At 42.4% G+C, this 26808-nt stretch overlaps 2 protein-coding genes across 2 annotated transcripts; one reads left to right on the top strand and one right to left on the bottom strand.

Annotated features, from left to right (window-relative positions):
• The first annotated feature begins 1290 nt into the window (after window positions 1-1290).
• On the top strand, window positions 1291-19340 carry egln1a (egl-9 family hypoxia-inducible factor 1a). Its single transcript, XM_062400363.1, has 5 exons — window positions 1291-2339; window positions 13302-13421; window positions 18378-18514; window positions 18605-18672; window positions 18772-19340. Exons 1-5 carry the CDS (start codon window positions 1596-1598, stop codon window positions 18825-18827), a joined length of 1125 nt encoding a protein of 374 aa, XP_062256347.1. The 5' UTR covers window positions 1291-1595; the 3' UTR covers window positions 18828-19340.
• Window positions 19341-20404: 1064 nt separating this feature from the next.
• On the bottom strand, window positions 20405-25893 carry gpr137ba (G protein-coupled receptor 137Ba). Its single transcript, XM_062400362.1, has 7 exons — window positions 25272-25893; window positions 23373-23422; window positions 22960-23182; window positions 21964-22110; window positions 21473-21601; window positions 21007-21128; window positions 20405-20914 (listed from the first exon to the last, which is right to left on the bottom strand). The coding sequence occupies exons 1-7, from the start codon at window positions 25647-25649 to the stop codon at window positions 20800-20802; spliced, it is 1164 nt and encodes a 387-aa protein (XP_062256346.1). The 5' UTR covers window positions 25650-25893; the 3' UTR covers window positions 20405-20799.
• Window positions 25894-26808: the final 915 nt, after the last annotated feature.

Raw genomic sequence — 26808 nt, 5'->3', positions numbered from 1 at the left:
ACAACAACAAAGTGTTTATTGCTAAATATTCTTTTGATGTGTGGAAGGAATTTCACATATGCGAGTCTGGAATGAGGACAAAACACGTTGACGTTAACTGATGATGCCTTCAAGTGCTCCCCTCGAGCTCCTACATTGTAGCTTCCACTGTCTCTGTCTCAGGATAATAATAGTAACATAAAGTTGTTAAAATATTGCGGTTGTATTCAAGGTGCAAGGAATGAATATGCACCATACATGAGAGAGATGCTCTAAACCAATACTGTGGCGACACAGGGTTTTGTCATTGTGCACAACCACCGTAAAGTATGTGATGGTCAATATATAAACTCATTAATGTGGCGCTACGTGTTGTCACATGTACGTTTATTGAATCAGTTATTCAGTAAACCTCAGTTATGCAGTGGTTAACAAAGTATTCACATCCTTTTCTTCATAAGTATTAATACAAATATTTAAATATATGTTTAGTTATATAGATAGATAGATAGATAGATAGATAGATAGATAGATAGATAGATACTTTGTTGATCCCGAGGGTAATTTAAGCATCCAGTAGCACACAAAACAGTCCAACCCAAGAGCCTAAGAATAATAAATGATCAAAATGAGTCAAGAATAAGTTCACTGCAGTGAGAGGAAAGCCTTGCCACCAGAACTACAACAAAGCTGTCACTGTAAAGAAGTATTTGTGCTAATGGAGATTTGACATTACAAATATTGCAAGTATAAGAAGATTGAAAGACACAAGTGACGAAGGCAGAGCATTGAAGCCGAATAAATAGTGAAGATAAATAACTGAAGCTATACAAAGTTGTGAATTAGACTAACATGGCGTGTAACTTATGGTACAGCAGATGTTAGTGTATTTAAAAAACACTCCAAGAGTCAAACTTAAAATGCAAGACTAGAGGTATAAAATATATATAATCAAATAAAGATAGTCATTAATGGTGACAGTCTGGCATCCTAGTGAAATGGTAAATCTACTGTACCTTCTAGCACTGGCTGGCGATAAGACAGTGAACATGATTACAGAGAATAATAACTGTGGCTGTATGACTCAGGCCGAAGGGTCCAGTTCATGATGACTTATAGTGCTGTTTTATTGATAAACACGCACGCGGGACACGCTACCCTGTCGCCCTGACATGACATTGATTAACACCCTCCACGTGTTTTGGTGACATTTCACGGAAACTCGTTTGTTCCACGTTCGGCGAAGGCAGCGCGGGGCGGGGGCGGCGCTTGGTTTGTGACGTCAGGGTGGGCCGGCCCACGGATAGGCTGCACGCACACCAAGCGGCGCCATGCTCCGCTCTCACAGTGACCGCTAGCACGTAGAGATGCCTCCCCAAGACCGCGACCAAGCCCCCAATGTTCGGCTCGGGGCCCCCGCTGTTGTGTCGCTTCACTGATCCAAGATGACAGAGGGGTTACTGGTGGTAAAATGGCGAGGCTATGAGTACTACTTTTCCTGTTTCGCTCGGCGTAGCGTGGCAGAGGCAGCGGGTCGCTTCCAAAGTTGTCGGTTAGCAGGGCGCGTGTGAAGGATCGGACTTAAAGGCGCCGCGCACCCGTTCGTGGCTGCAAACATGGACAAGCAGCAGAGCGACCTGGAGCGGGACCAGCAGTACTGTGAACTTTGTGGGAAAATGGAGAACCTGCTGAAGTGTGGCCGCTGCCGGAGCTCCTTCTACTGCAGCAAGGAGCACCAGAAACAGCACTGGAAGAAGCACAAGCTCATTTGCAAGGACAAGGCGCAGCTTCCCAGTCAGAAGCCCGAGCAGCAGGCGCCTCAGCCGCCGCCGTCGCTGCCGCCTCCTCCACCGCCGCCGCCGCCGCCGGTGGACAACGAGGCACCGGAGAAACTCCCAGAGAAGAAAAGCCCCGAGCCGGCGGACAGCGCGTCTTTACCCGAGAGCGCGAACACAGAGGCGCCCGTGGTCGGAGACAAGCCGGCAGAAGACGGTTCAAACAACACCGCCACACCTAACGGACAGACCAGCTCATCCCCGCAGAAACTCGCCTTGGAGTACATCGTCCCGTGTATGAACAAGCACGGCATCTGCGTGGTGGACAACTTTTTAGGCGCAGAGACCGGTCTGGGCATCTTGGACAATGTCAAGGCTCTGCACAAAACGGGCAGGTTCACAGACGGACAGTTGGTGAGTCAAAAAAGCGACTCGACCAAAGACATCCGGGGGGACAAAATCACGTGGATAGAGGGGAGGGAAGCCGGCTGTGAGAAGATCCGCTTTCTCATGAGTCGCATGGACGACCTGATCAGACATTGTAACGGCAAACTGGGAAACTACACAATAAATGGAAGGACGAAAGTAAGTATGGCAGCAGGTGGAAATCACACAAACCAGCAGTCTGAGTGTTTCTCATGCTTGTAAATCGAGTGGTCGACTTTGATTGTCTCCGTGGAGCCTGCTGCTTTATACCTGCCTCAGTATTTAGTTCTTATAACGCACACACACAACCAGCAGCCTGACATCTAAACCCCAGGGTGAGTCTCCTGCTTGAAAGTTAACTGTACTCAGGTTTTTTTATTAGGTTTCATTTGTCTTTAAGTTTGGCAGAAATGTCACAATCAGTCTGATCGCTCTCGCATGTCACCAAGGCTCCATTACTTTCAATTATCTAGCTAATAGACCTGACTTCAGGTTGTTAGAGGCCAGTAAGTCCTCTCTAACTCCAGGGTAAAGCGTGGCTATTGTCCCCTGTCAGAAGAGTGGATTATTTCCTCAACACTTAATATTTTCTGTACACCAGAGCTACACCCAATTTAATGTTCTAGTCAATGCATCTGCACAACCAACTCCAATGACTCCATGTGTCAGAAACCCAGTGAGAGCAGGTTATGAAGTTGTAAAGCAAAGATTGAGGTTTTATAGTAATTGTCATCTGCCTGACCTACATGAGTCATAGCTCAAATAGATGAGTCAGCACCTCAGAAACCCTTTCAACACTTAGCATGTTGCCTGTCTGGTCTCAATAGGTAAGATGGTAATAAGTGGTGTTGGGCTACAAGAGTCAGTATCTTTTTTAGAAGAAAATCCCCACAACTGAGAAACTCCAACTAGGTAGATTTTATGGATATTAAGAAGAACAGAACTTTATTTTCATAGCTCTTATCAAAACAAGGTTACAAAGTTATTTCAATACACATGGGGATAAAACTACACGGACGAAACCAGACATCAAATAATAAAGATAACATAAAAGAACATATGGTTCAGGACATATCTTAGGTGCGCGTATGTCAACGTTGAGTTGTGACTAAGTCTTATTAGTTTCTAGCCTGTGGAGCCTATTGTTTGCCAAAGGGTTTGATTTGTGGACACATCCTGATGCAAATTGGGTGGCTCTCACTATACTTTGATGATGTTTTTATCTTCTTCTTTTTTTTTTTTTTTAATATTGTTTACTATACATTGATATTGTTTTCAGCTTCACTTATTCTATTGGGATTTTTATGGTACCGCAATATGGTCAACTCTTGTTGTGTTTAAATGTGCTAACAGATATATTTGATTTGATTTAACAAGGACATTCGTTAAACCAGACAAATCAGGCACCGGAAGGTTTTAAGTAATTGAATATTGGCATTTAATTAGTTAATTAAAAATGTGCATGTCTATAAACCCGGGTATATTACATGACACATTCATTGATTATAGAAAAAAACTGAGTGTGTATGACAGAACTGTAACTAGATGGTAAATAGTGGGATAAAGGAGGGCAGAGCGGGCATCACTACCTCCGTCTGTGCTGCTGAATCATCTGCAGGGAGGCTGAGGCGTAGCTGACTGCGTCTCCTGCCCCTCTGCAGAGAAGAGGATGGAAGCATTTTTAAACAGATGCACGATTGGTTAGACAGATTTGTCTTAAGTTGAGAGGAGGCTCAGTGTGTGTTGTAGTTGACAGTGTGGGTCAGTTGATTCTGTTTCACTGAGACGTGTTTCCTAAGTTCTTAGATCTGTCTTGTTTTCAGCCATGTTCCTTAGACAATGAGTGACAAATGTACAAAATTCACCCTGTCACCTTGTGAGTTATTTCGGACAGTTATGTTTTGCTGCTGAGTGGCATTAAAAGCACAAAGCAGCCAGGGTTATGTATATATGTTATGTGTATGACCTGAGACTCTTCTCTTTACTAGATCTGGTCAATATGACCGTGAGGCACGAGACTGACCCCGGAGTGCATGACTTGCCCTCTCGTCCTCCGCTTCTGGTGGAAACACTCTGCTTTATAGCGCCACTGTTTCAGTGAAAAGAAGTTTGGCTCAACCCCTCTTGCTGTGGTCTTTGTGAAATGCAGACCTGTTTAATATAAGTAATTCACAGTCTAATATAACAGCCTAATAAATTACACATGAATACTATCTTCCTATAGACTAAGATCAGTTTAAAAATAAGAGAGGTGTTAAATCTACTTCTTGGTCATTGAAGACGTGTTTGGCTGCATTGTTTTATCCAACTTGTAGAAATCAATGAATGTAGACAAATGTTCAGTTACTGTTTGGACTGTTATAGAGATATGTTGATCTGCTTCTAATATTTAAACCACTTTAAAGGTGTTAAAGTGGGATTTATTGCTGGACTGTTAATGTTTATAATCTTTAGTTTTTTCTGAAGTTTTTAGTTTTATAGGAATTTGTCTTATTGGTGTGTCTGTGCACTTGTGTTGTTTTCACATCAATTTTATTCGATCTATCACTTTGGCCTGTAAAGATGTTCAAAGCAGATGAACATGGTTTTGACCTTGTGACATTTGAATCAAACACTACCAGAATTGGATTAACATGGTCCTGAACACTTGGTTAGTCACTGCTTTATATTTGTCACTGTACCTTATCATGTTCTGCTATCATGGTGCTTGACATTTAAAGGATTTAGCACACTGGATTGAAGCCCGTGGCCTTCAGATGGTTGGTTTTCTAGGAGCCTTGACTGCTCTATGCTGTTTTCTTTCAGCCCACTCCTATCATTACTTTTTTCCCCATTCGCTAGTTCCTGGTAGATGTGTAACATTCTGTTTAAGGCACACTATTTCAGGTTGGGCTGTTGATCCTCGCAGCTGGCCACTGAGTCAAAGCTGTGGAGGGCTTGACTTCCTCACCCACTGCCCTAGTTGCCTTGGCAAACACACGGCTGGTCTGTGACTAGCAAGAATCAGTATATGGAAGTCCGCCAGTATCATTGGCTCAAAGGGACTAAACACAATATAAGCCTCGGGAAAGATAGAGGAAGAAGATTTTGCCCAAATAGTTATTTAATCTCATTGTTTCCATTTCCCCCGTTCGACTTGATAACATTATGGGAAGTTGCAGGCAGCAGGTCGTGTTTGTTTCTGTGCAGCTCTAGCATGGTGAATGCTCTCTGATGCATTACATTGCATTTCGTATCATTTAGCTGCGATTTAATCAAAAGAAACTTACAATAAGTGCATTCAACCATGAGGGCACAACCCAGAACAGCAAGGATCATTGTACTCAGCTTCAAAAGTACAAGTACAATTAGCTTCAAAAAACTCAAACAAGTGCTTCTTGTAGGTGCAATATAAATGTACAACTAACTTTTTAAAAACCTATATATCTATATATATATATATACACCGGAGTTGACTGTTTTATTAGACATCCTCTTCTAACTAAGGTTCAGTCGGAAGAGATATGTCTTCAGCCTGCGACAGGAGATGTGTAGACTTTCTGCTGTCCTGATGTCAATGGTGAGCTTGTTCCACCATACAGGAGCCAGGACAGCAAACAGTCATGATTTTGTTTTGCGTGTTTAGCTCGCAGTGAGAGAGCAGCAAGACGATTGGCAGATGCAGACCGTAGTGGACTGGCTGGGTTGTAAATATTAACCATGTCCTGTATGCAGACTGGGTAGACATCACTGGTAACCAGTGATGGTTGCGGTGTAGTGTGAGAGAACTTAGGTAGCATGAAGACCAGTCGAGCTGCTGCATTCCTGATAAGCTGTAGAGGTCGCATGGCACTAGCAGGTAGACCTGCCAGGAAAGAGTTACAATAGTCTAGGTGTGAGATGACAAGAGCCTTGGCCAGAACCTGTGCTGCCTTCTGATTAAGAATGGGACGTATTCTCCTGATGTTGTGCAGCATGTATCGTCACGAGCGGGTTGTTGCAGCAATGTTGGCGGTAAGGGAGATTTGACTGTTGAGTGTCACACCCAGGTTCCTTGCGCTCCTGGTGGGGGCTACCACAGAGTTGTCAATTGTGATAGTAAGGTTGTGTGTGGGAGTGTCTTTCCCGTAGGGCTGCTCGATTAATCGAAATTTAATCGTGATTACGATTATGGGGTCAAACGAGCTCCAAACTACTATAATCGAGTTGAAACGATGCGAAGTAAAGTGAAGGAGGCGAGTTGTTTGTGTGTGGTGACCTGAGGTGAAAAAAACAGCGCGAGTGGAAAAGCAGGGAGTGCAGCAGCCGACCATGTTAGCGGCCGCGCCGCGCAACGCTATTTACAGGCGTGCTCCCGCCTGGCTGTTTAGACCAGTCAGACCAGACCCGCATTTCTCCGCGCCGGTCAGTCGGTCATGGTGTGTTAGGGTTGCCATCATTAAGGGTTTGAATAACCGGCACCGATATCCTAGTTTCACGGCGGAATAAGACAACCAGCCGTCCTCAGTGTTTACCGGAACCGGAAGTGATTAAAAACAATAAAAGCATTGACTTCAGAATAAGTGCACATATTAAAAATCGTTTGAATAATCATGATTTTGATATTGTCCAAAATAATCGTGATTATGAATTTTTCCATAATCTAGCAGCCCTACTTTCCCGGGAAGGAAAAGTAGCTGTTCAAGGTTGATGCCATTATATCATTAGCATGGAACATGTAAAGATGTTTGTAGCAGCAACATTATTGTTCCGTCATTCACCCCCCCTCTTCCCCTCTGAATGTTAGTATGTCCAGCATGTTGACACTGAGCCAAGGCTACATTACAACTGCTTGTGTACAAAGCTAGCATGTGTAGGTACATGCAACATCATGGCTCTGTGTAGCATGCCACTTTGTAGCTCAGTATATTGACCTGTCATTCAATTATAGCCAAGCTGCTCATTTTCAGTGAAAACTGTTGACAGATGCTAAGAAGCAATTTGACATCAACTTGAAAGAATCTGGACAAATTCCATCCCCTTCTCTCTGCCAGTGATGCGGTCAATACTGAGCAGCTGGATTGTTGAATGTTGAGTTATTTGTTGCATAATTTCCAATCTCACAGACTAACTGCATATGTGTGCTTTTATAAGGAAGCTGAACCTTGACCTAAATCGTATAGCTCGATTGAGTAAGCAGGCTGGAGGAAGTCATGTGGTGGTGGCCCTCTGAGCGTTGGAGCCGGCTGTGCATTATTTTGTTCTTTTCATTTATTTGGTTATCACAATTTTTTTTATCATGCCAATGTTTTTCATCATTTGTACTACCTTTTATATATTTGCTCATTCGCTCAACATTGACGCAGGAAATTTGAAACAGACACCACAAACTACCAAGGAAGGAGCTTGAGCAGGATACAGAATAAGGTCATTCTGAACAGGAGAAAACCAAATGCGGAGCTCACACCTAAAAGATGATCTACCTCTGTCACATATATGTGGTTTGGGTATAAATAGTCTGACATGGACCCATCTAAACTTGAAAATTATGCTACCGACAGTTCCCCACCACAGATTAAAACATCACCAACCTGTTTTAGGACCTAAGCAAGAATCATGTCCAACAGTACAGAGAGAGTCTACAGATGACAACCACTAAAGTTCTGTTGAGGTCTCAAAACAAACCCCAAACTCAGATGATGCAAGAAGCATTTGCCTACGGCACACCTAATGGCAAAGAATCATTAAAGGGATGATACAAAATGAAAATTCACTCATTATCTATCCACCACAATGCTGCTGAAGGGGTTGATTGAGTTCATCAAACACTTTTGGAGTTTCAAGGGTAAACAATGTTGCAGCCAAATCTCATACAGTTTGAAGTAACTGGTGATCAATCTTTCAAACGTAAAAAAAAAAAAAAAAAAAGATTAAAAATGCCTCCATACTGTTCGTGTGTCGTCATACATGTTTGGATAAACAGGTGAACAGTTCTAAGTGCAGCAGCAGCGGTTCAGCTTCAGGATTCTGCACTCGGTCTTTACTTACTGCAGCTCAATTACTGCAGGTCCCTTTAACAGGTTCAGACAGAAAGCTGCAGCCAGCATCACCATAGGCCAAACCGTCCATTCTAAACAGGCAGGTTTAGAACTGCACTAGTCCAACAAGCTGCAAACAACTATTTATGAAGTAAATAGTAATTAGGATAATTTATATAATGAGTTCAATGCTAAATGTTTTCGAAAGAAGCCCAAAATTATTTCTTCTAATAAGGATAGTCTTCCAGTACCATACTGCAACCTCTGTACAGAACTTCAGCTCATAATTGTTTACAGAGCTTTGACCCTCTTTTTTTAGGATGTTCAAAGGAATGTTTAATATCTTTCGCACCCAACACTTTGTCTGAAAAATACTCTTTATATATTCACTTTTTGTCTCAAATTTCGTGCTTAGCTCAGTCTACTTCCACTGGCATGGAGAAAGTATCAGTGACTGATCCAATTACAGAATGAGCTCACTTGGCTCTCACACAGCCACCGATGGAGCCATTCAGTCAGACTGGGCAGTCACTAAGAAGTTACTGCACAAAATCCACACAGCACTGTAGATATCGATTCCAAGCTCGAGGTATCGATGGGTGAAACCCGTCCTAGCAGGACCGTTTTCAAGACAAACTGATGCTCTGATTCTGTTGAGTTATTCGATGTGATTATATGACTTCAGTCAGTGGAAGCTGCAGGCCTGTAATGTGATGGGGTCTCAGCATTTGAGTTTATTCCAGATGAATCTCCTAGCAGCTCACAGAGTTCAGCCTGTGTGTCTATCTTGTGTTTGTCATTGAGAGACACCAGCAGAGTGTGCTGAAATCTACAAGGCTGGTGAGGGAGCACAATCCCCTGGCCGTGTCTGCATAATCAGAGCAGAAAGAGTTGCTGCATTTTTTGCAGTAACATGTTGAGGGTCAGGGGTAGAGCGGCTGCTGCATACGTCCCTCTATTGTTCATGGACGACAGTAAAGAAGAAAAGAGTAAACTAGGTCATTACTTTAAACAGGGATTTCCTCTTGAGCAGAACCCATGTCTGACTGATAAAACAGTGAGCAATCCCGGGCCAGGGCCCAAACTCTCTTGGTTCCCACACTCCCCTGTGCTACAAGGTCTCCATCCCAACTGTTTGTGCTGGTGTTTGGATAAGCATCACTTCTGTGAAGTGAGAAGACCCCTCGCAGCCTTTCATTCTCGCTCCACCTCGATTCATGGCTCACATCAGTGTGTGAACCAGAGCTGACCTGATAGCATCACAGTGAACGTTTTCCCTTTCAAGCGAACAGCAGAGTGGACGTTCTCTGAAGATGTACTCGGGATCCATCTAGTTTTAAATCGTAGTGGGCGTTGAACAACACAATCTATTTGAATATGTGTTTGATACGATATACTATACTATGATCGTTTTCTAACATTTCAGGTCAAAAGCTGCATATATAATCAGTCCATTTACCATTTACAGCTTAACTGATGGAGTACCATATTAAGTACTGTACTGGGAAGATTTCTTATCAGCCATGACTTTCCATCAGACATTATAAAAGCTGTCTGGTTTAAAATATCCAGCTCTCCTGAGAATCGTCTACTTTAGAAAAGTCGGAGGTGTGAGTGTAGTGACTTCTCATCATTCAACTTTTCCTCTGTAATTGAACAGAACACCCTACAGAATAAATATGATATTATAAAATCAAATTGGATTCAAATATGAATATTAAGAAGGTTTTCATGAGCAGCACCAGAGCTGTCAGGGTTGCAGTGGTGCAAACCTCATTTCTCAACTGGTCACACCATCAAGTGATTTAGTGGCACCCCTCACAGTGTGGCATTATTAAGGACCTTTTTATATTGATGAATAATTATCTTGATATGTTTAGAGCTGCATAGAGCTGTTTCTTCACTTCTATACTCATCGTCTCAGTTTTATAATCCTTTTGATATCATAATGGATTTTCCCATTGTAACATGTTTTGTTCTAACATGAATACCTAATACATTTTTTTTTTCTTACCCACTAGGTTATTAAAATAAAGCTGTTGAATGGCAAACCCATGGCGTTTCGGATTTTAGCTGTAATTAGTATGTTCACTGCCAGCAGCTGAACCTCTTTGCACGTACCATGGTACAACAAGGTTGATGTAAAAATCACAGTAATACATCTGCTGTATAAATACCCTCCCAACCCTCCCATACCCTCCCTGATATAAATAATGCCAGTCGTGTCTGTGGTGGTCACACCCCAGTCAGTTCACGTTTGATTTTTTTATCAAAAAAATCAAACGTGCTGCCTGGGGGGGGGTTGTTTGTTTGTGAGCCACAGGTACATTCAAGGAACTCATATCTTTGAGTGTGTGAAATTTGGTGCATCTTGATTGAATTTAAGACACTGCTTGACCTCGGTGGAGGTATACACTCGTACTGCCCTTCTCATTTCAGGCTTGAATTTCAGATGTCTGAGACTTCGGAATAAGGAAGAAAAGAAAACCGTATCTCTTGTGTGAAACATATTATTCTGTCCCCCCACACACAGGGATCCTCTGTCTGTAATCTCTACCTCAGATATAAAGGGATTAAGTCAAAAGTTGACTCTGAATTATTGTAGATGGAGAACAATACTCAAGTTTAAGACTATCACAGAGACCATGGGTCATTTGAATGAATGTCACAGTAGGCCGATGCTATCCTATCCTATCATAGAGTAACACTACTTAAGTGACTGGAAGAACAGTGAAAACACAACTAGTTAATTAGAGATCATGTCATAGTGGGTTCAATGAAAATATACGGGAATGTTTACATCTTTTGTTATTACTGAATAATTGTATACTTATATTTAGCTTTTGGTTATTGACACAGAGGCTTTCCAGTGGCTGCAGACTGTGTTTGTTATAGTGTTTATAACGTGAATTATTTTCATATTTTCTTGCTCTACTTATGTGAGTCTATTAGCCTCTAATGTGGCCTTACCGACAGCCTCTGCAAGCTGCTTCTATGACCTCTACTCTGTCTCTTGTTCGCTCTCCGTCTGTAAAAGCCCGTCAGCCTCTGACGCCGCGTCTGTGGAATGTAAACAGACGACCCGGCGAGCGAGGTCAACCTCCTAATGAGGGCCACGGAGGAACGCGGGAAAATAAGTGGCTGAGAAGAAAGGAAGCTCAAATGGGGACAAAGGTCAGAGGTGACGATGTCAAGGAAAGAAAATCCTCCTGCGGTGTAGAGGAGTCATGTGGGCATGGAGAAATAATCAAGAGTTACCGAAACGGGTAGACAGTTAAGCCCAGGTTATATTCAACATTTAGTTCTGTCAGAGTTGTAGTAAATATCTTTAAATGTGGAGAATCTGGGTAATATTCATATATGAAACTTTTAACATGGCATGCTCAAAGGTGCATAATTGACCTTTCCTGCAGTACATGAACCCCGATAGAGTTTCTACAGCTGTCCCTTTGAAGGAATTGAAAGGCAAAACTGCTGTGTCTGGGTTTTTGCAAGTGCTGAGCCCCACACCTTCAGTGAGCCCCCGCACACGCACACGTACAAACCACCCGCACACATCTGAATCCACACATACACACTTTCCCTAGCAGTGACTGTTTACCCATCTCCAGCATTTGCAGCATGAGCCGAGCAGTCGAGGGTGGGAGGGGTGACATAGCCGAGGATCAGCCAACCTTCCTCACGCTCTGCACGTAGCACAACCATTAAAATACTGCTCCCTCTGGAGGGAGGCCAGGAGTCAAAGTTTACAGCAGTTCACTCTTCTCTGCTGCTCTGGCTCCACCCCTGTGCGTTCTCTGTCTATGCCCCTCTCTTTCTCTCTTTCTCTCTCTCTCTATCTCTTTTCACACACGCACACACACACGCACAAAGCGTACTGTATTGCACCTTACTAACAGGAAGTTCTTTGTCAATTTGCATGCCTCTCACCCGCTTTGATTCCCAGCAGCCGCTTCTTCTGAGACCCACCCTTGTTTTTTTTATTTAAAAAAAGGTAGTGTTTCAGTTTGTGCAGCCAGAGCAAGACCTCCTTACCGTTCATCTTTTATGTTTCATTGAGTTTTGTTGTTTCTCAGCTTTGCATGCCCTGATACTGTGCATTCCAGTGATAGCCTGCATCACTCAAAAGATGTCAGATCAATGTGGACTAACGCAAGCAGGCGCAATTCAAATCCATGAGAACCAAATATTTTAAATCTAACGTATTCTATCATTTATCTGCACAAACGATCGCTTGCACATCTTAGGGAGTTTAGTCTGCTGTGAGTGTTTAGAATAATGTTGCTATGGTTTATGTTGCATGAAAGAATGTGGAGGAACTTGCCTTTTGTCATATCACTGCTTAGACACGGTGCATGAGGGCTCAATCCGCCCTCTGTTTGTGCACGTTATCCACTCACCTCAGCTCCCCTTTCAAGTCAGAAAGCACACGCAGGCGCCTGGTGTCGCACAAGTGTTGTTTATAAGTTCCAGTGCTTCTGGTCTGATATCTGTCACACTATATGCACACTGACATGGCAGGCAATGTAGCATAGAGACATGCATTCACTTTAATTTCCTTTGTTTTCCAGGGTAGTCTCATTTATGAAGAGAAGACAACTGTTTCTGTCACAGTCCTCCCAACAGTGTGGGAGTCCCCACTTATTTCTGTGGGATTTTCTGAGTTGTATGAGAGCATCAGCACGCTGTTTTCACCAAGAAGTTGACAAAAGCTCATAGGGGTTCACCGCCAACACCCAGACAGATCATGCAAGTCTTAATAGAGCAGGAAAAGGCAAAGGGAAGTTGACAGGCAGCACGATATCTCCGGTTTATTTTCTCGCTGGTTTAAAGTTTATAATGACGCAGCTGGCTTGTGAGCGGCCAGGGCTTGTGTCTGGTTGCAGGTGAAGGAGAGACAATGCAAGTTGCTGTGCCAAGTCCGCTCTATCCTCATGGCAGGCCGGCAACAAGCTGGTTGAGCTTCTTCTCCTGCTTCTTTAAATGTCATCTCAACTTTCCTCCTTATGTTCACACGGCACCTCTGTTGTTCACCGACACATATGAGATCTTGGCATAGGATGCATATGTTTCGTCACCACATGTCTGTTTTTACTAATCACGCTTTCTCATCTTCTGTCTTCAGGCAATGGTGGCGTGTTATCCCGGAAATGGGACAGGGTACGTGCGGCATGTGGATAACCCTAATGGCGATGGACGATGCGTCACGTGCATATATTACCTTAATAAAGACTGGAGTGCCAAGGTATGTAACTGATGTCTGCAGGAAATTATATGAAGTGAAAGCTATAAACTGCTTTTATTTCTTTTTTGTCTCAAACACTGAATCCACCATGATGGGAAATTGTCTCTGAAATATCAGAAGAATATTATTTGCGAAAAGCTACGGATCTGTTCTTTATGTCAGTTGGACTTCCTGTCACAATTATACGACCGATTAGTCTGGTTGTTGTCACTGTGGCGGTTTCGTCTCTCCCTCCATCCTGCTCTACTCCACACCCGCGCAGTCAGGAGTAGACGTTACGTGTCAGTACGTGCTGTCCACTCTCCCCGTTCATAATCCCATTTAAACGCAGAGATCCTGCTAATCTAGCCACACCCAATCAGTGTGAAGAGTGCCCCCCTGCTGCCTTCCACAAATCTATTGTTCCTCCTGCAAGAAGCAGATTTCCCAGGCAGACTGAAGACAGAGAATTAAATTTATGGATCTACTCTGGTACTTTATAACTAAGCAGCTATGATAAATAACTACTGTATGGATCTAAACCTTCTTTAGGTTGTGTTTTACTGCAGGAATATTCATAAACATAAAATATCTTCCCTTTGAAAAGGTCTCTGTGCTTTACCTTCACTGTCAGTAAAATATGTTTAAAGGACATCAGAGTATATCACAACATCTGTTTAACTGGTAAAATACTAAGTATAACCATGTGTCCACCTAGATTCAAAACAGGAGTGTATTAAACCAAAGTATCTCATTAAGTTATATTATCCAACTTTGACTGTTTATTTGTGGATGCTCATGTTGCTTTGTGTCCCTGCTAAACATGCATGTGCAATTAATGAGAGCAGCCAGAGATGGACAGTGTTGCTGCCACAACATCTAATGTAACATCACTGCTGAATGTAAGAGGAATGCATTAGGGAATGTGCTGGTAAACGCAATTATCTTACAATGTAGATATGAAGTGGTCAGTATATGTAGGCACCTAATTACCAAACCCAGCTGCTTCCCTGCTGCTTAAACCCTGGGTGCTCCTTCCTGATTAGCCTTTGTTGCTATATCAACCTATAAATTCAGTTTGTATGCCCACAGTAAGTTGACGTAACTTCGAAAGCTCAAATCTACTCGTAATATGTTTTTTCACCTGCCCCTCGAGATCTTTGTTACAACATGCACTGAGCATAGACTTTATCTAAAGCTGGACAACATCAGAGCTCCCCAATGGTGAAACCAAATCGGCTCGGTCGTAACCTGGTGGCTGGCTCTGGTATAGGTCATAAATCCTAACTCCACCATGTTGGTGGATGGGATCAAATATATTTGGATGGTTTCTGTTATTAACTGTAGTTCTTATCTCCATCTTTATATACAGTCTATGGCACATGTGTTTAGCAGTTAATGTCAGGAACTCACCTTTTGTTGAGAGGGAAGTAACACTGGTCACAACAGTGGAAAAGCGTACGGCGGTATGACGGCATTCATGCTTCTTGTCCATGAGTAAACAAGCGACTATCTTCTAAACTTTCACTCCAGACCTGTACACTATATGGAGTTTATGGAAATAAAGAAAACTTTTTTTCGGGTTCTGGACACTAGTTTGTACTGGAGTCTTTTTTTTTAGCTGTCTTAAAGCAGCTGACGAGGCAATCTGAAGTTACAGGGATTGGGGACCTGTCTTGGGTATTTAGTTCCTTTTTATTTAACAGCACTTAAAGTGTGAACTGACTGCAACACCATTGCTAAATGATGCACTTCCACTTCCATTATGTCCCGGGTTCGATCAGACTGGGACTGTTGCTCCGCTCTGTTGATGCAGTTGCCATGGTTTCAAGACAGCTTCCCTTTATCTTTTATATAAACAGTAAACACTTAGTTTCTTTTTTTGTACCTGCAACTTGGGCACAAATGACTTGGCCTGTTGCAAAGAATATTGATTGTCTTGTGTTGCTATGAAAACATACTAATCTAAGTGTTGTTACCACAACACACCCTGTGATAACCAGTGACACACCTACATAGCAGTGTTTTATATCCTAATAGCTGTTTCCTGTGTGACACCAGCACTCACTCAGCACAGTCATAACTTTTGTCCGTTTATGTGTGTATATATAAATGTTTTTCACATCAGGTGGCTGCCCCTGTGTTAATCATCGGAGCTGCTGCTGGATTCCTATTGTTATGTTCACGCACAAGGTTCAATTATTCAAATGAGCCGTTGCACATGTGAATAATTATTATCAGGTCTCTGATTGGCTGAATAATTAGGGTTGTGATGAGCGGTTCGTTATAGAATGCGGTTGCCTAGATACCGGGGTTTCGTGAGCGAATGACATGGCTTTGGAATGTTCAGGTTCAGTTGTTTCAATCATTTATCCCCGATTTTTTTAACGTCTGTCGTCAGCAGCTTCACTTCTGTACAAAGCCCTCATCGTGTAGGTGTAACGTCAGCTGTATGTATATTGTAAATCTAAATTGTATAATACCTATTTCAGCCTAGATTTCATAGTAGGTACATAAAGATTACTATATTTAACATTTAAAATATTTAGAATGTATATGAAAAGATACTGAAGTTTTGCGATATCCTCAAATGTCCTAGCGTGGTATATCATGTTTTTTTGGTTATTTTGAAGTTTTCACCATGCACGCAAGCCGCACTAGTGGGAGGATAAATACACAGGCAAGCAGAGGGCAGTGGAAGGAAATTAATCAGCCACTGGAAATCCTATGCTCTGTTATAGGTGCAGATTCTCTGCAACAACTGTTGAAGAGTTGAAATTACACGTCAAAATAAAGAAATGCTATTCAGTGATGACATTTATATGATAAGAGGGATACGCTGTAACTTCATCTTTTTATAAACTACTGTATGTTAACGGGCAAAAGTGCAGTACATTAACCTTTAAACATTAAAGGGGGGTGTATCCCAGCATGCAATGAGTGAGGGGCAAGAGGTTCCCAGTTTATCAGTTTATCACATGCTCTACAGTACATACTGTACTGAGACAAACACACGCAAACACACAACTCTTTGTTTCATTCATGATTAGTAATCGTCATTATTCCAGACCTGTCTTCTCAAAGTGTGCGACCTTGACACGTGTTCACCCAAATCTTACTCTGCAGTAGTGTGGAGCCAGATTTACTGCAAACATTGTTGTGATTGATAAACATTAATTCTGGTACAGGGATCAGAGTTCTCAGTCACTGGGACAGAGTCCTGTCAATCAGATTCCAGAGAGGTCATGTTTGAGATCAGCGGGGGAAACAAGCAAGGGGAGGGGGATGTGACATGTGAGCGAGCTCAGCTGCTGGATGAGACTGAAAGATGTAGAATAATGGCTGTTTGACAGGTAAACAGGAAGTTAAGGACTCAAATGGAAATCTTCATGTATGCTGAGGGAATATGGCTGCACGTTGTATGCTTTTTCTCTGCTGCAGCCACCATTTTTATGTGTCATAGAGCATACTTTTCCAAAAATTATAATTGTGTTTTCACAGGGGTGTACTGGCCATTGGAAAACATTTGAGGGTCGATGCGCCATCATAAGAATCTAATTACGCATTCTCGGCCCTGTTGATCTCTTAACTGGCTTCCTGCCTGTTATTCAGTATCCACAAGAGCGTTGGTGTTCCAGCACTGGGTTAACTAGCTAATCACAAACAAGTTGGAACAAATTGAAATGTTTGTTTATTAGTTTGTTAGTAAGCCAAATTACTAAGATACTACTGCACGATTACCACAGATCCTGAAGGATTGGTTTGGTGATATCTGGATCGGAGGGGGGATCCAGGAAATCTTCATCACTTTCTTTAACATTGCAAGATAAGTTGTTTTATTTATAGTCCAAGGATCTGATATCAACTTGGTGCAACTTGAATACATTTAAGGCGACTGTTGGTGCCTTGCAGAGGTAAGCTCTCTACTGATCTAGTCTAACATTTTGGTCAAAGCATTGTATTGTTTTGTCTTACCAAGGGCAGAAAACCCAAAGATATTCAATTTAGAAGTACAGAACAAAATTATTTTACATCTGGACCCAAAGTGGAGCATACTGTCCAAGGTCAATGTTAGTTTATAGCATACTTTGACCGCTTGTTACCCATTCAGAGTTTTTACATCGGTCATATCTTTGGCTTGTAGGTGTTGTCATTCATCATCAGTCCACTGCAGCGTGATGTGGGTCAGAAGGTCACGTCTTGCAGGCGAGAGTCAACCTGTGGTCACTCTAATCCATGAAACATAGCTTTCCGGCCTGGCGGCTGAATGCGGCCGCCATCTCCGGCTTTACGTGCAGTTTAACAATTGTTAACGTCAGTGGTCCTTGAGCTGCTTGCTTGTTGGGGGAGGAAAAAAGTTCCCCTGTCTTCTTTGACCCTATTGTGCTTTATTTAGCTTTGTCACACCAGCGGCATTCCCCCTCATTCAGTGTAGTATAAATGGTTATAGCCTTACTTTTCCAACAAAGGGTGTGAACCTCTCTGCTCGGCTGGTTTGCGTGTGAAGAGAGGGGCCTATCATATCAGCTGTGTGAAAGTTGAAGTGGCACGCTTGCAGCAATCTGCTTTTTCACTCTCCGGGTCCTTTATCCAGTCGGAGCAGTTTTCCTGTGGGTTATTCTTCCTATCCCTCCACAGGAAGGCCGTCCCCCACTGCTGCTTCCTATCCTGAGCTTTCCTCTTAGCCCCTGAAGTTGGACAACCCTTTTCCTTTAACATTGTCGTCCTATGTTGATCATTAAACAAGCCTCACATATTGGTATTATATCAATGATGTATGCAGAATTCAGGGTATTTTATCTCCTTTTCGGGAGTGTGTTTTGTGAATGTGGGTGAACATGATCAGGAATCCAATCCACAAACATGATCACTGCAGAGGCTTCACTTCCTCCGTGCTCTCTTTACCTTCCTGCGATTGCTTTGTCCTGACTTGTGTACATAATGGGGTCGCTCCTTCTCCTTGTTCTGCTCTTCCAGGAACACGGAGGCCTTCTTCGAATCTTCCCAGAAGGAAAGGCCCAATTTGCCGACATAGAGCCCAAATTCGACCGTCTGCTGCTGTTCTGGTCGGACAGACGGAACCCTCACGAGGTTCAGCCCGCCTTCGCCACCAGGTCAGCATCCCAAGTCCGTCCACCGCACACGCTCGGACGATCCAGAATGTTTGCACCAGCTCACCACTTTTTCCGTGTCTGTCTCCGCAGGTATGCCATCACAGTGTGGTATTTTGATGCGGACGAGCGCGCCAGAGCTAAAGTAAAGTACTTAACAGGTGAGGTTTGATCAACAAGCTACATGAACCCGTTTCTGATGTTGCAGCCCTTTCAGCTTTTACTTCATCTCTTGTGTTTTCTGCTTTGTTTGTGTGCAGGTGCAGGTGAAAAAGGAGTAAAGGTTGAACTCGACAAATCATCCGATCCCAGCTAGTGGGATCCTTGCATTCCCCACAAACAACCATTAAGTGCTCTATCCTAAGAAAGTGGCCTGTAGAGAGCATGTGTGTGTGTGTTTTACAAAGACTGCAGACTTTCTGCTTGAGTGGATGGAGATCTGTGCTCGTGGAGACGTCAAAACCAACACACAGTGATTTCTGTTCATTTTCAGTAAACTCGGGCAACCCAGTAGACCTTGAATGTCATGACATTGTACTGAAAGGGATCTTTTTGTCTTTTTCACCTGTGCGGTGGAGAACGCTTACGTTATATCGCTGACATTTTCAGAGCATCACTTCAAACTGGAGCTCGGAGAGAATCTACATCCTTTTTTTGCATATACGTTTTTGCAGTTAATTCCTTAAAGGTACAGTGTTCTGCATATGCTTAATGTGTTATGCTTTTCACATGGAATCAGCTGTTGCAAGATACTGTATGGCAAAATATGCTTGAGTTTGCAATAATACGAGGAATGATCTGAATTAAAAACACCCTTTTATTGACAGAACATCATTTGTCTTAGTTTGAGTTCATTCATTTGCCGCACAGTTGATGCAAACCGTATCATTTGTCGGCTGACTGCTCCTTCTTATCCACATTTGTCAATAATCACACATTGATCTGTCTGACTTGGGGGTGAGGGACTGGCGCTTATGGCCTCACCTGCCCTTGTGTTTGCACTTTACACAGCTCTATGCTGCCATCTGCAGGAAACCTAATGTGGTGCACCTGCTGTCTGTATTTTTGTGGCTCTAAGGATAAATAAAAAAAAAAATTGTGAAAATGAGATACTTCACATTCAGAAACACACATGTAGCCGTAATCAAAAAAAATGTCCCCAACCAGTATTATCTTATCAACACACATTTGTGATAATCATACTTTCAATTAATTAGCTGGACTATTCAATAATGAGGAAACCATTTTAATAGTAGTTTGATCCGATGCTAATGACAATATGACCATAAGGTTATTGTATTAACAGTTTTAAGTAATTTACCAGAGTTTTCGTTTTCGATCTTTGATTCAATTTCTAAATTCATTAAAAGTTTTTTTAAACCTATAGAGATCTTTTCCTAGACAATCACTAAACTCAAACACATTGAGGATGTTCCTGTTTTGTAACCAAACAACCGTCTCCTTGCTTAACTTGAAGGAATGATCTGCTGTGAATGTCCATGGCACATAATGTGATTAGTGCTCTTAGAATGAAAACTCATCAATAAAAAGGTGAAACCTGAGAAATGAATTCACCCTGTCGTCTTTTTCTTTTATTAAATGTTCCCTTATCAGAATGAGGTTTGAGTTTATGTCCAACTCTGAACCAAAGTTAAAGCTATCGTTACGATTAATGCTTTTATTAATATATATAACATGTCATACATGTGTATGTGTGCGTTTCTATGCATTTCCATATTTCCATGTGTATGTACATGTATACATTATACGTATTTAAATATGCGCGTCAATGAGTAAGTTTGTATGTGTATATATATGACGATGAAAATATGTCGATTCATTGTTAAATATGACCAACTTTTGTATCATTAGTCCGGGTGAAATGTTAAAAGTAAAGTACATTTTCACATTGAAATGTTTTTAATATGAATTACATGAGTATCTTCTCTATATAAACAATCTGTATGAAAAAAAGAAACATGACATAAAATAGCAATACAGTTCATATTACAAAGGCCAGGAAATATATTAAGCAGTATTCAATACAAACTATACAATGTAAAATGTTTAAGAGCAGTCAGAATGCGATCAGACTTTGTATAAGGAGTGTGCAAAATTAACGCCCGGTCAGTGGACCTTCATATAAGTCTGTTAGTTCTTCTTCTCTAGACAAAATAGAATGTATGAAGTCGAGGGCAGCGTCCGGCCCCATGTGCCTCGGTCATTAAGAGAGATTGTGCAAAAATGTACAAGGAGAAAGAAAGGTCAGGAGTCGGTGGGAACTCCAGTCAGTAATGGCTGAGCTCCTCTGGAGGAGCAGGGAGGTGGTAACTGTCCTCTGCTGCGATGTAGGCGCTGATGCTGCTGCTTTGGCTCCCCCACTCGTAACTGTCCGCAGCCAGACTGAACAATAAAGAAAAACATCCATGAAACTATTCATATATATTTTTCCGTGTCGAGTGTTTTCGGGGAGCAGACGGTGGGGATTTATTTACCTGGCTTGGATGTTCTGAGGCATGACGCTCCACGCCAGATCATCATCGCTGTCGTAACGTCGAGGGTTATCGAAGAAATAAGCCCTGGAGGAGAAGACGTGACCAGGAAGCCCAGAACCGCTCTGCAGGACAAGCCAGACACAAACACTACTTGAAACATCCGACATCATAGAGACGGTTATATAACGCTAACTCATGCATTATAGAAAAGTATTTCATCATTTCCTTATGGCTTAGGATCGTGGTTCCCAACCTGTTTGCCTTCAAATAAAAAACAAGTCCTTGTCACATTTTATATATTTCTGTAACCACCAGAGACTGATTTCTTCTGAAATGACAAAACTGTCCATTACTTGAAGCTGAACTACAGTATGTCTTATCTTCTACCAGACTTTACATCACCCCTTAGATTTATCTTGTAACCCCCAGGCTGGGTACCGCAGGCTCAGTGTAGTCGCTGGCTCACCCTGTCCAGGTTAGGATGTCGAACTCTGAAGAAGAAAACGACGAGAGAGGTGGGCAGCAGCTCCCACACAAACAAGATCACTCCGAAGACGATGTAGCCAGTGTCGCCCAGAGTCGACTGTAAATCTGCCTGAAAGAAAACCACATACCAGATTACTAAACTGTAGAGCATTTCAAAAGATCACAATTTTAACCAAGCATGTAAAAAACTAATTTAAACAGAAATAATCACAAGACAAATAACCAATGGTTAGACAAATATTCACAAGAAATACAAATCAGTTTGCGTCTTCCTAAAACGTGAGAAAAGTGAAGGTGGGTAGAATCAGCTGGTCTGACCCGTCGACCACTGCTCTCATTTATCTCTTCTGATAATTATCAACACAAAAGATAACGGCGCCGTTTCCACTTAGCTACAGCCAGCAGCTGTAGTTGCATATTTACAGGTATAAAACTGTTCCTCTAAGGCATCAGACCTCTTTGCTGGTTTACCTGGTCTGAAACGTTGTACCAGTCGTAGTCAAAGGAGGTGATACTCTTGTTGGAGAGGCCCAGGACGACCAGGTTATAGCAGGCCCTTGACGAGTACAGGAGGATGACGATGGCTCCAATGACCGTCACCTGGCACACCGATGTCCCCTGTACGGTTATAGGAGTTTCATTAATCAACTGAGTGTCCAAGAAAAAAACTGGAATTGCTTCCCTGGGGTTTTATGCCTTCGCCATCCAGTTAAGGTTCAGGCCATCCAGGTGTTCCTTACATGTGGCTTCCACAATAATATGAGGTCACCTTGACCTTTGACCACTGAATCGAATCAGTTGATCTTAGAGTCCAAGTGACAACTGCTCAAAATTGAAGAAACTCCCTAAATACAGACCTGATGTGTTTTGGGTGGCAACTTTGACCCTGACTTTGACCTTGAACCACCCAAACGTAATCATTTAATCGTTGAGTCTAAGTGAACGGTTGAACCAAGTTTCTAAGGATTCCCTGGAGTTGATCCTAAGATACTGTGTTCACAAGGCAACTGACCATTTGTACCAAATTTAAAGAATCTCCCTCAAGGTTATTTTGAGATGTGGTGTTCACAAGAATGGGACGGACCACATAAAACATCATGCCTCTGGCCACTGGCTGTCATCGCTGTGAAGACATGAGAATGAAACATTTGCTTAATTTATCTTGAGTTTCATGTAAAACTTGTTACCTCAGTACTTGTCACTTTACTGCACTGTGCGAAATAACATTAGTTAGAGATGGTGAACTGTACTGTAAGCTTGGGGGACCCCAGTCATGCACACAGACAACACTGTCGCTAGGGAACAATCACTATGTACAAAGCATAAATCACGGGGAGAAGTGCATCTTCACTGGAGGGTGCAACATGCAGCACATAAAGCCTTTTGAAGCCAGTAAGCAAATGAGCATCAAAGCCAATCTTTTTGTTTCAACTCCATGTTCATTACGTCTGTGTCAGGGCCTCTCACCTTGGATTCTAGATAAATGTTGGCCAGGGACATCTTGGCGATCTTGTAAAGACACAGGGAGAGCGAGATGGCGCACAGGACGAAGAGCGTGTCGTTGATCGCGACCCTCACGAGCACGATGGTGTGGGCCTCTGTGGAGGACATCCTCACCAGCAGGGCGCACACTAGATTCACCACTAGAAACACCAGGCTGATGAACAGGAAGACCAGGTACAGCGGCAGCCTGCAGGTCAGGAAAGACCGAAAAATATTATTTACATGAAAAACTGCTGTATACTGAATTTACTATAGTTTTTACTATTTACTATAACTTCAGCCACGGCAGCACACATTTTGTTTTTGTGCAAAAACTGAATTGAATTGTGTTGGATGGAAAATGAAAATAGTAAATGATCCTCCTCTCCTGTTCTTACCTGTATCTTAAAAGCTCCGGTGAATATTTTGACTTTGCCTTGAAAACAACCTGTGAAACAAAACAAAAAGAAAAAAACCTGCATCATGTAAATGAATCATGCTTTTCCTGAAGCTCATTTTCACTTCTTTATTCTCGCTCAACAGGAAAGAAAGAAATTCTTTTAAAAACAGGAACCTCGCAGTAGGAAACAGCAGTTTTGAACTGTATAGCTACACAACAGTTGTACAGCACACAGCCACCTGTTACACACTTTTTTTTCTGACGATCAGCGGCGACACAAATCAGCACCAGAGGATTGAGCTAAAAATAAGCTGTAGGTAGAGGCCAGAGAAATAATAATGTGATATTTGGATTATGTAAGCCGATGAGGGGCTGATTCACTGCGCCACACTGTGCAGCCGATCTGGAGGAGAGTCTGTTCCACTGATAACAACAGGAGCTATTTACCAGACAGCACTGTGAGAGCCCTTATCATCAGACGATGTTCACATTAGGTGTGAAGCAGAGTGAACTTTGGGTTGAGCATTGGAGGATTTGAGGCCAAACAGCTTCTTTAAACAATCTGGATAATTGCTACATTATTTACCAGTGAATAATTATTTGATAAACGTTGGAATGAATCACTATTTATGCAACATAATTGCCACATAATACCAGCTCGTGATTAGCCAAAGTAGCTACAGTAAAATGGTGGTGACATTTTTTATTCTTTGTCCGTTCTGCAAATTTAAAAGAGACTTTACAAGAGTCGATAGTTTTCATTCAGTGTGATGGTAGAACTATACAAGAGTGGGTGTGCAAGCTGACCCACTGTAAATTAACCCTTAAAGAGTGGACCACAATTAAATGCATTGGTCATCAGACTTCACACATTTTCAGGAGGAATATTTTTATTTAGAGCTGAAATGTTGTGAAATGATCATGTGAGAACATTCTGCTGTGTGTGTGTGTGTGTGTGTGTGTGTGTGTGTGTGTGTGTTATTGCACACTAAATGTCGCTAAAGAAAAACTTGTGATGGACATATTCCCTGATTATCGGTCAACCCATGATTTGCTAAATTTGTCACGGAAATAAATATAACATATCCAAAGATTTAATTTGTAAAGAAAGTAATCAAAAGTTATTTTGCCATAATATATTCAAACATAGGCCCAGTGCTAGTTTCGTGGAAAGTGAACCGTTAAGCTTTAATTTCATTTCCTCTTTCTCCAAACAATCTGTTCAGTTATTATTGGAAACTAGTTTACATTTTGTCCACTGATGCACACATGCCTATGAGTTCCAGCCCCTAGTTCACATGAGGGCTGTGTGTGTGTGTGTTTAAAGGTTCCCTCCTGACATGTCTTATATTTGTGTTTGAATTTAACTGGCAACCCTAAGGGATCTGAAGCTTAGAGTATTCATGAAAAACAACAGAAACATAACAAGCTAAGAAAACATGTTGTTAGTTCTTCATCATATTTACTCCTTTAACAGATACACATCTATTATTTATATTAATCCTTACCCTTGTTTTTATTTTATTAAACTTACCTGTTCCCCTGAGTCCCAATGATATTCTTCATACATTTTGTGTGCAGTATTTAACTGGGGCAGATGGTAGACAGTTCATATATAATTCTTCTTTAATATGAAAGTATGATGTGTTTGTTTTAAACCTCCACACAATAACAGGGAAGAATGAGGAAACGATGCCGATGCATTTTCATCATTTCTAAATGTCGTTGCACTGTGACTTTGCAGTGGATCACTCTGCACAGTGAAGGTCAAACACCCACATTAGGAGGAGAAACCTGAAATAAAGATCTCCGCTCCCTCGCTGCCCTGAGCTCTTTCCTCCAGTTACCCGGGAGCAGCTGCAGCTCCGCTTCATGGCAGCGGTGTCTGGCAACTCACCTGAGCAAAGTACAGGTTCATGAGGCTGAGCGTGAAGAACTGCAGGCACACGGGGAAGCAGTAGAGCAGCCAGAAGGGGAAGGGTCCCAGCGTGTTGGCCGTGACAAAGTTCCTGAAGTAGAAGGAGAAGAGCACGGTGCGCAGCGCCGACCACAGCAGGCACAGGAACAGGAACACCGTCTGGTAGCTGAGGCGCTTGTGTCGGTAGCGCAGCACCAGCCACAGCTGCACGTACACGAATATGAAGAGGAGCGAGTAGAAGACCGTGTAGACCACTGTCAGGCCCAGGGTGACGAAGGGAGGCACGGCGGGGCTCAGGGTGGGCAGAGGCAGGGACTTGTCCATCGGCTCCGGCTCCTCCACCACCCGGGCCTCCATGAGCAGGAGCGCAGCGGCGCGAGGGGGCCTCCTCGGCCGGTGTGGGCTTCACAGGGCCCGCCGAGGGGATGGGGCTGTCAGGGGGAAAGGAGGCTAACTTCCTGTTGCCCGAGCCAGACGGAGAGCGAGGCGCATGATCGGTGATGAGAACGAGCAGTTTGTCCGCAGCAGCAGCAGCAGCAGCGGGCAGGAAGATGCAGGAAGCTGCAGCCTGGAGCTCAGAGAGAGGACCAGCCTCCTCCTGCTCCCCCTCCTCCTCCTCCTCCTCCAGCCCCACCAGCTCCCACTACGTGACGCTACGCATCAGCTGACGCACGCTCCTGTACCTTTAACCCCGTCATGGGGCTTCCCACCACAGCCCCGATCCCCAGAGACACATGTTGATGCTTTCACTTTACTGAGTGCATTAAACGCATCACACGCAGATTCATCTTCATCATCATCTTCCTCATTCAACACTGGCTGGGTCATTTGAGCAATCTGTACATATATGTGGCACACAGCCAAAGCCTCTGCATGGAGACAGTTCAATAAACTATTCTTCATACAAAAGGGAGCCAGTCAATAGTTGCTTTGAAATATTAAGATAAAAATAATTTTGCACAGCCTTCAATACACAAGAAAAGATGATGGTAGTAATATAGTTGGATGTAGCTTTTTTGTTTTAAGACAACCATGTTATAGTTCAGCTGAGATAAGATAATAAGAGGTGAGGGGAGATAAGATAACAGGAGACGAGATGAGATGAGATTAGATAAGATACGATTTATCTTTATTTATCCTCCTTTAACCTATTTTAAAATTGACTCAGCAGCACAAAGTAGTCGTAGTGGAAGGAAAAATGTATCAAGAAAATAAAAATTGAAACAGAATCTAGAATAAACTACATAAAAATTGAAATACTACATAAAACATTAGGCTAGTTTACATTATACTTTTCAGCATGAAAATATAAGATCTTTGATTGTGTCTTTTTTAATATTAAATATGTATAAGCATATGATTAATCTGTAATCAAAATGTCCTTGTTTCAAATAAAGGCAAATTCCTCTAAAGATGTCTTCCAAAAAAGGAAAATATAAAACACAAATTTCATTTTATCATATGATCAAATGAACTCTGTGTGTTACCAAAAAGTGACCCTGGGATCTTATAGGCC

This window comes from Platichthys flesus, chromosome 12, assembly GCF_949316205.1.
Source record: "Platichthys flesus chromosome 12, fPlaFle2.1, whole genome shotgun sequence".
Taxonomy (NCBI): domain Eukaryota; kingdom Metazoa; phylum Chordata; class Actinopteri; order Pleuronectiformes; family Pleuronectidae; genus Platichthys; species Platichthys flesus.
Note: the sequence above shows the minus strand (reverse complement) of the source record. Positions and strands in the feature narration are given on the sequence as shown.

Coding starts and splice junctions, on each gene's coding strand:
- egln1a (XM_062400363.1), top strand. CDS start 1,596: ATGGACAAGCAGCAGAGCGACCTGGAGCGGGACCAGCAGTACTGTGAA. Junction 2,340..13,301: donor CAATAAATGGAAGGACGAAA/GTAAGTATGGCA, acceptor TTCTGTCTTCAG/GCAATGGTGGCGTGTTATCC. Junction 18,673..18,771: donor TAAAGTAAAGTACTTAACAG/GTGAGGTTTGAT, acceptor GTTTGTGTGCAG/GTGCAGGTGAAAAAGGAGTA.
- gpr137ba (XM_062400362.1), bottom strand. CDS start 25,649: ATGGAGGCCCGGGTGGTGGAGGAGCCGGAGCCGATGGACAAGTCCCTG. Junction 23,423..25,271: donor TGAACCTGTACTTTGCTCAG/GTGAGTTGCCAG, acceptor TTTGTTTCACAG/GTTGTTTTCAAGGCAAAGTC. Junction 21,129..21,472: donor GACATCCTAACCTGGACAGG/GTGAGCCAGCGA, acceptor CTTGTCCTGCAG/AGCGGTTCTGGGCTTCCTGG.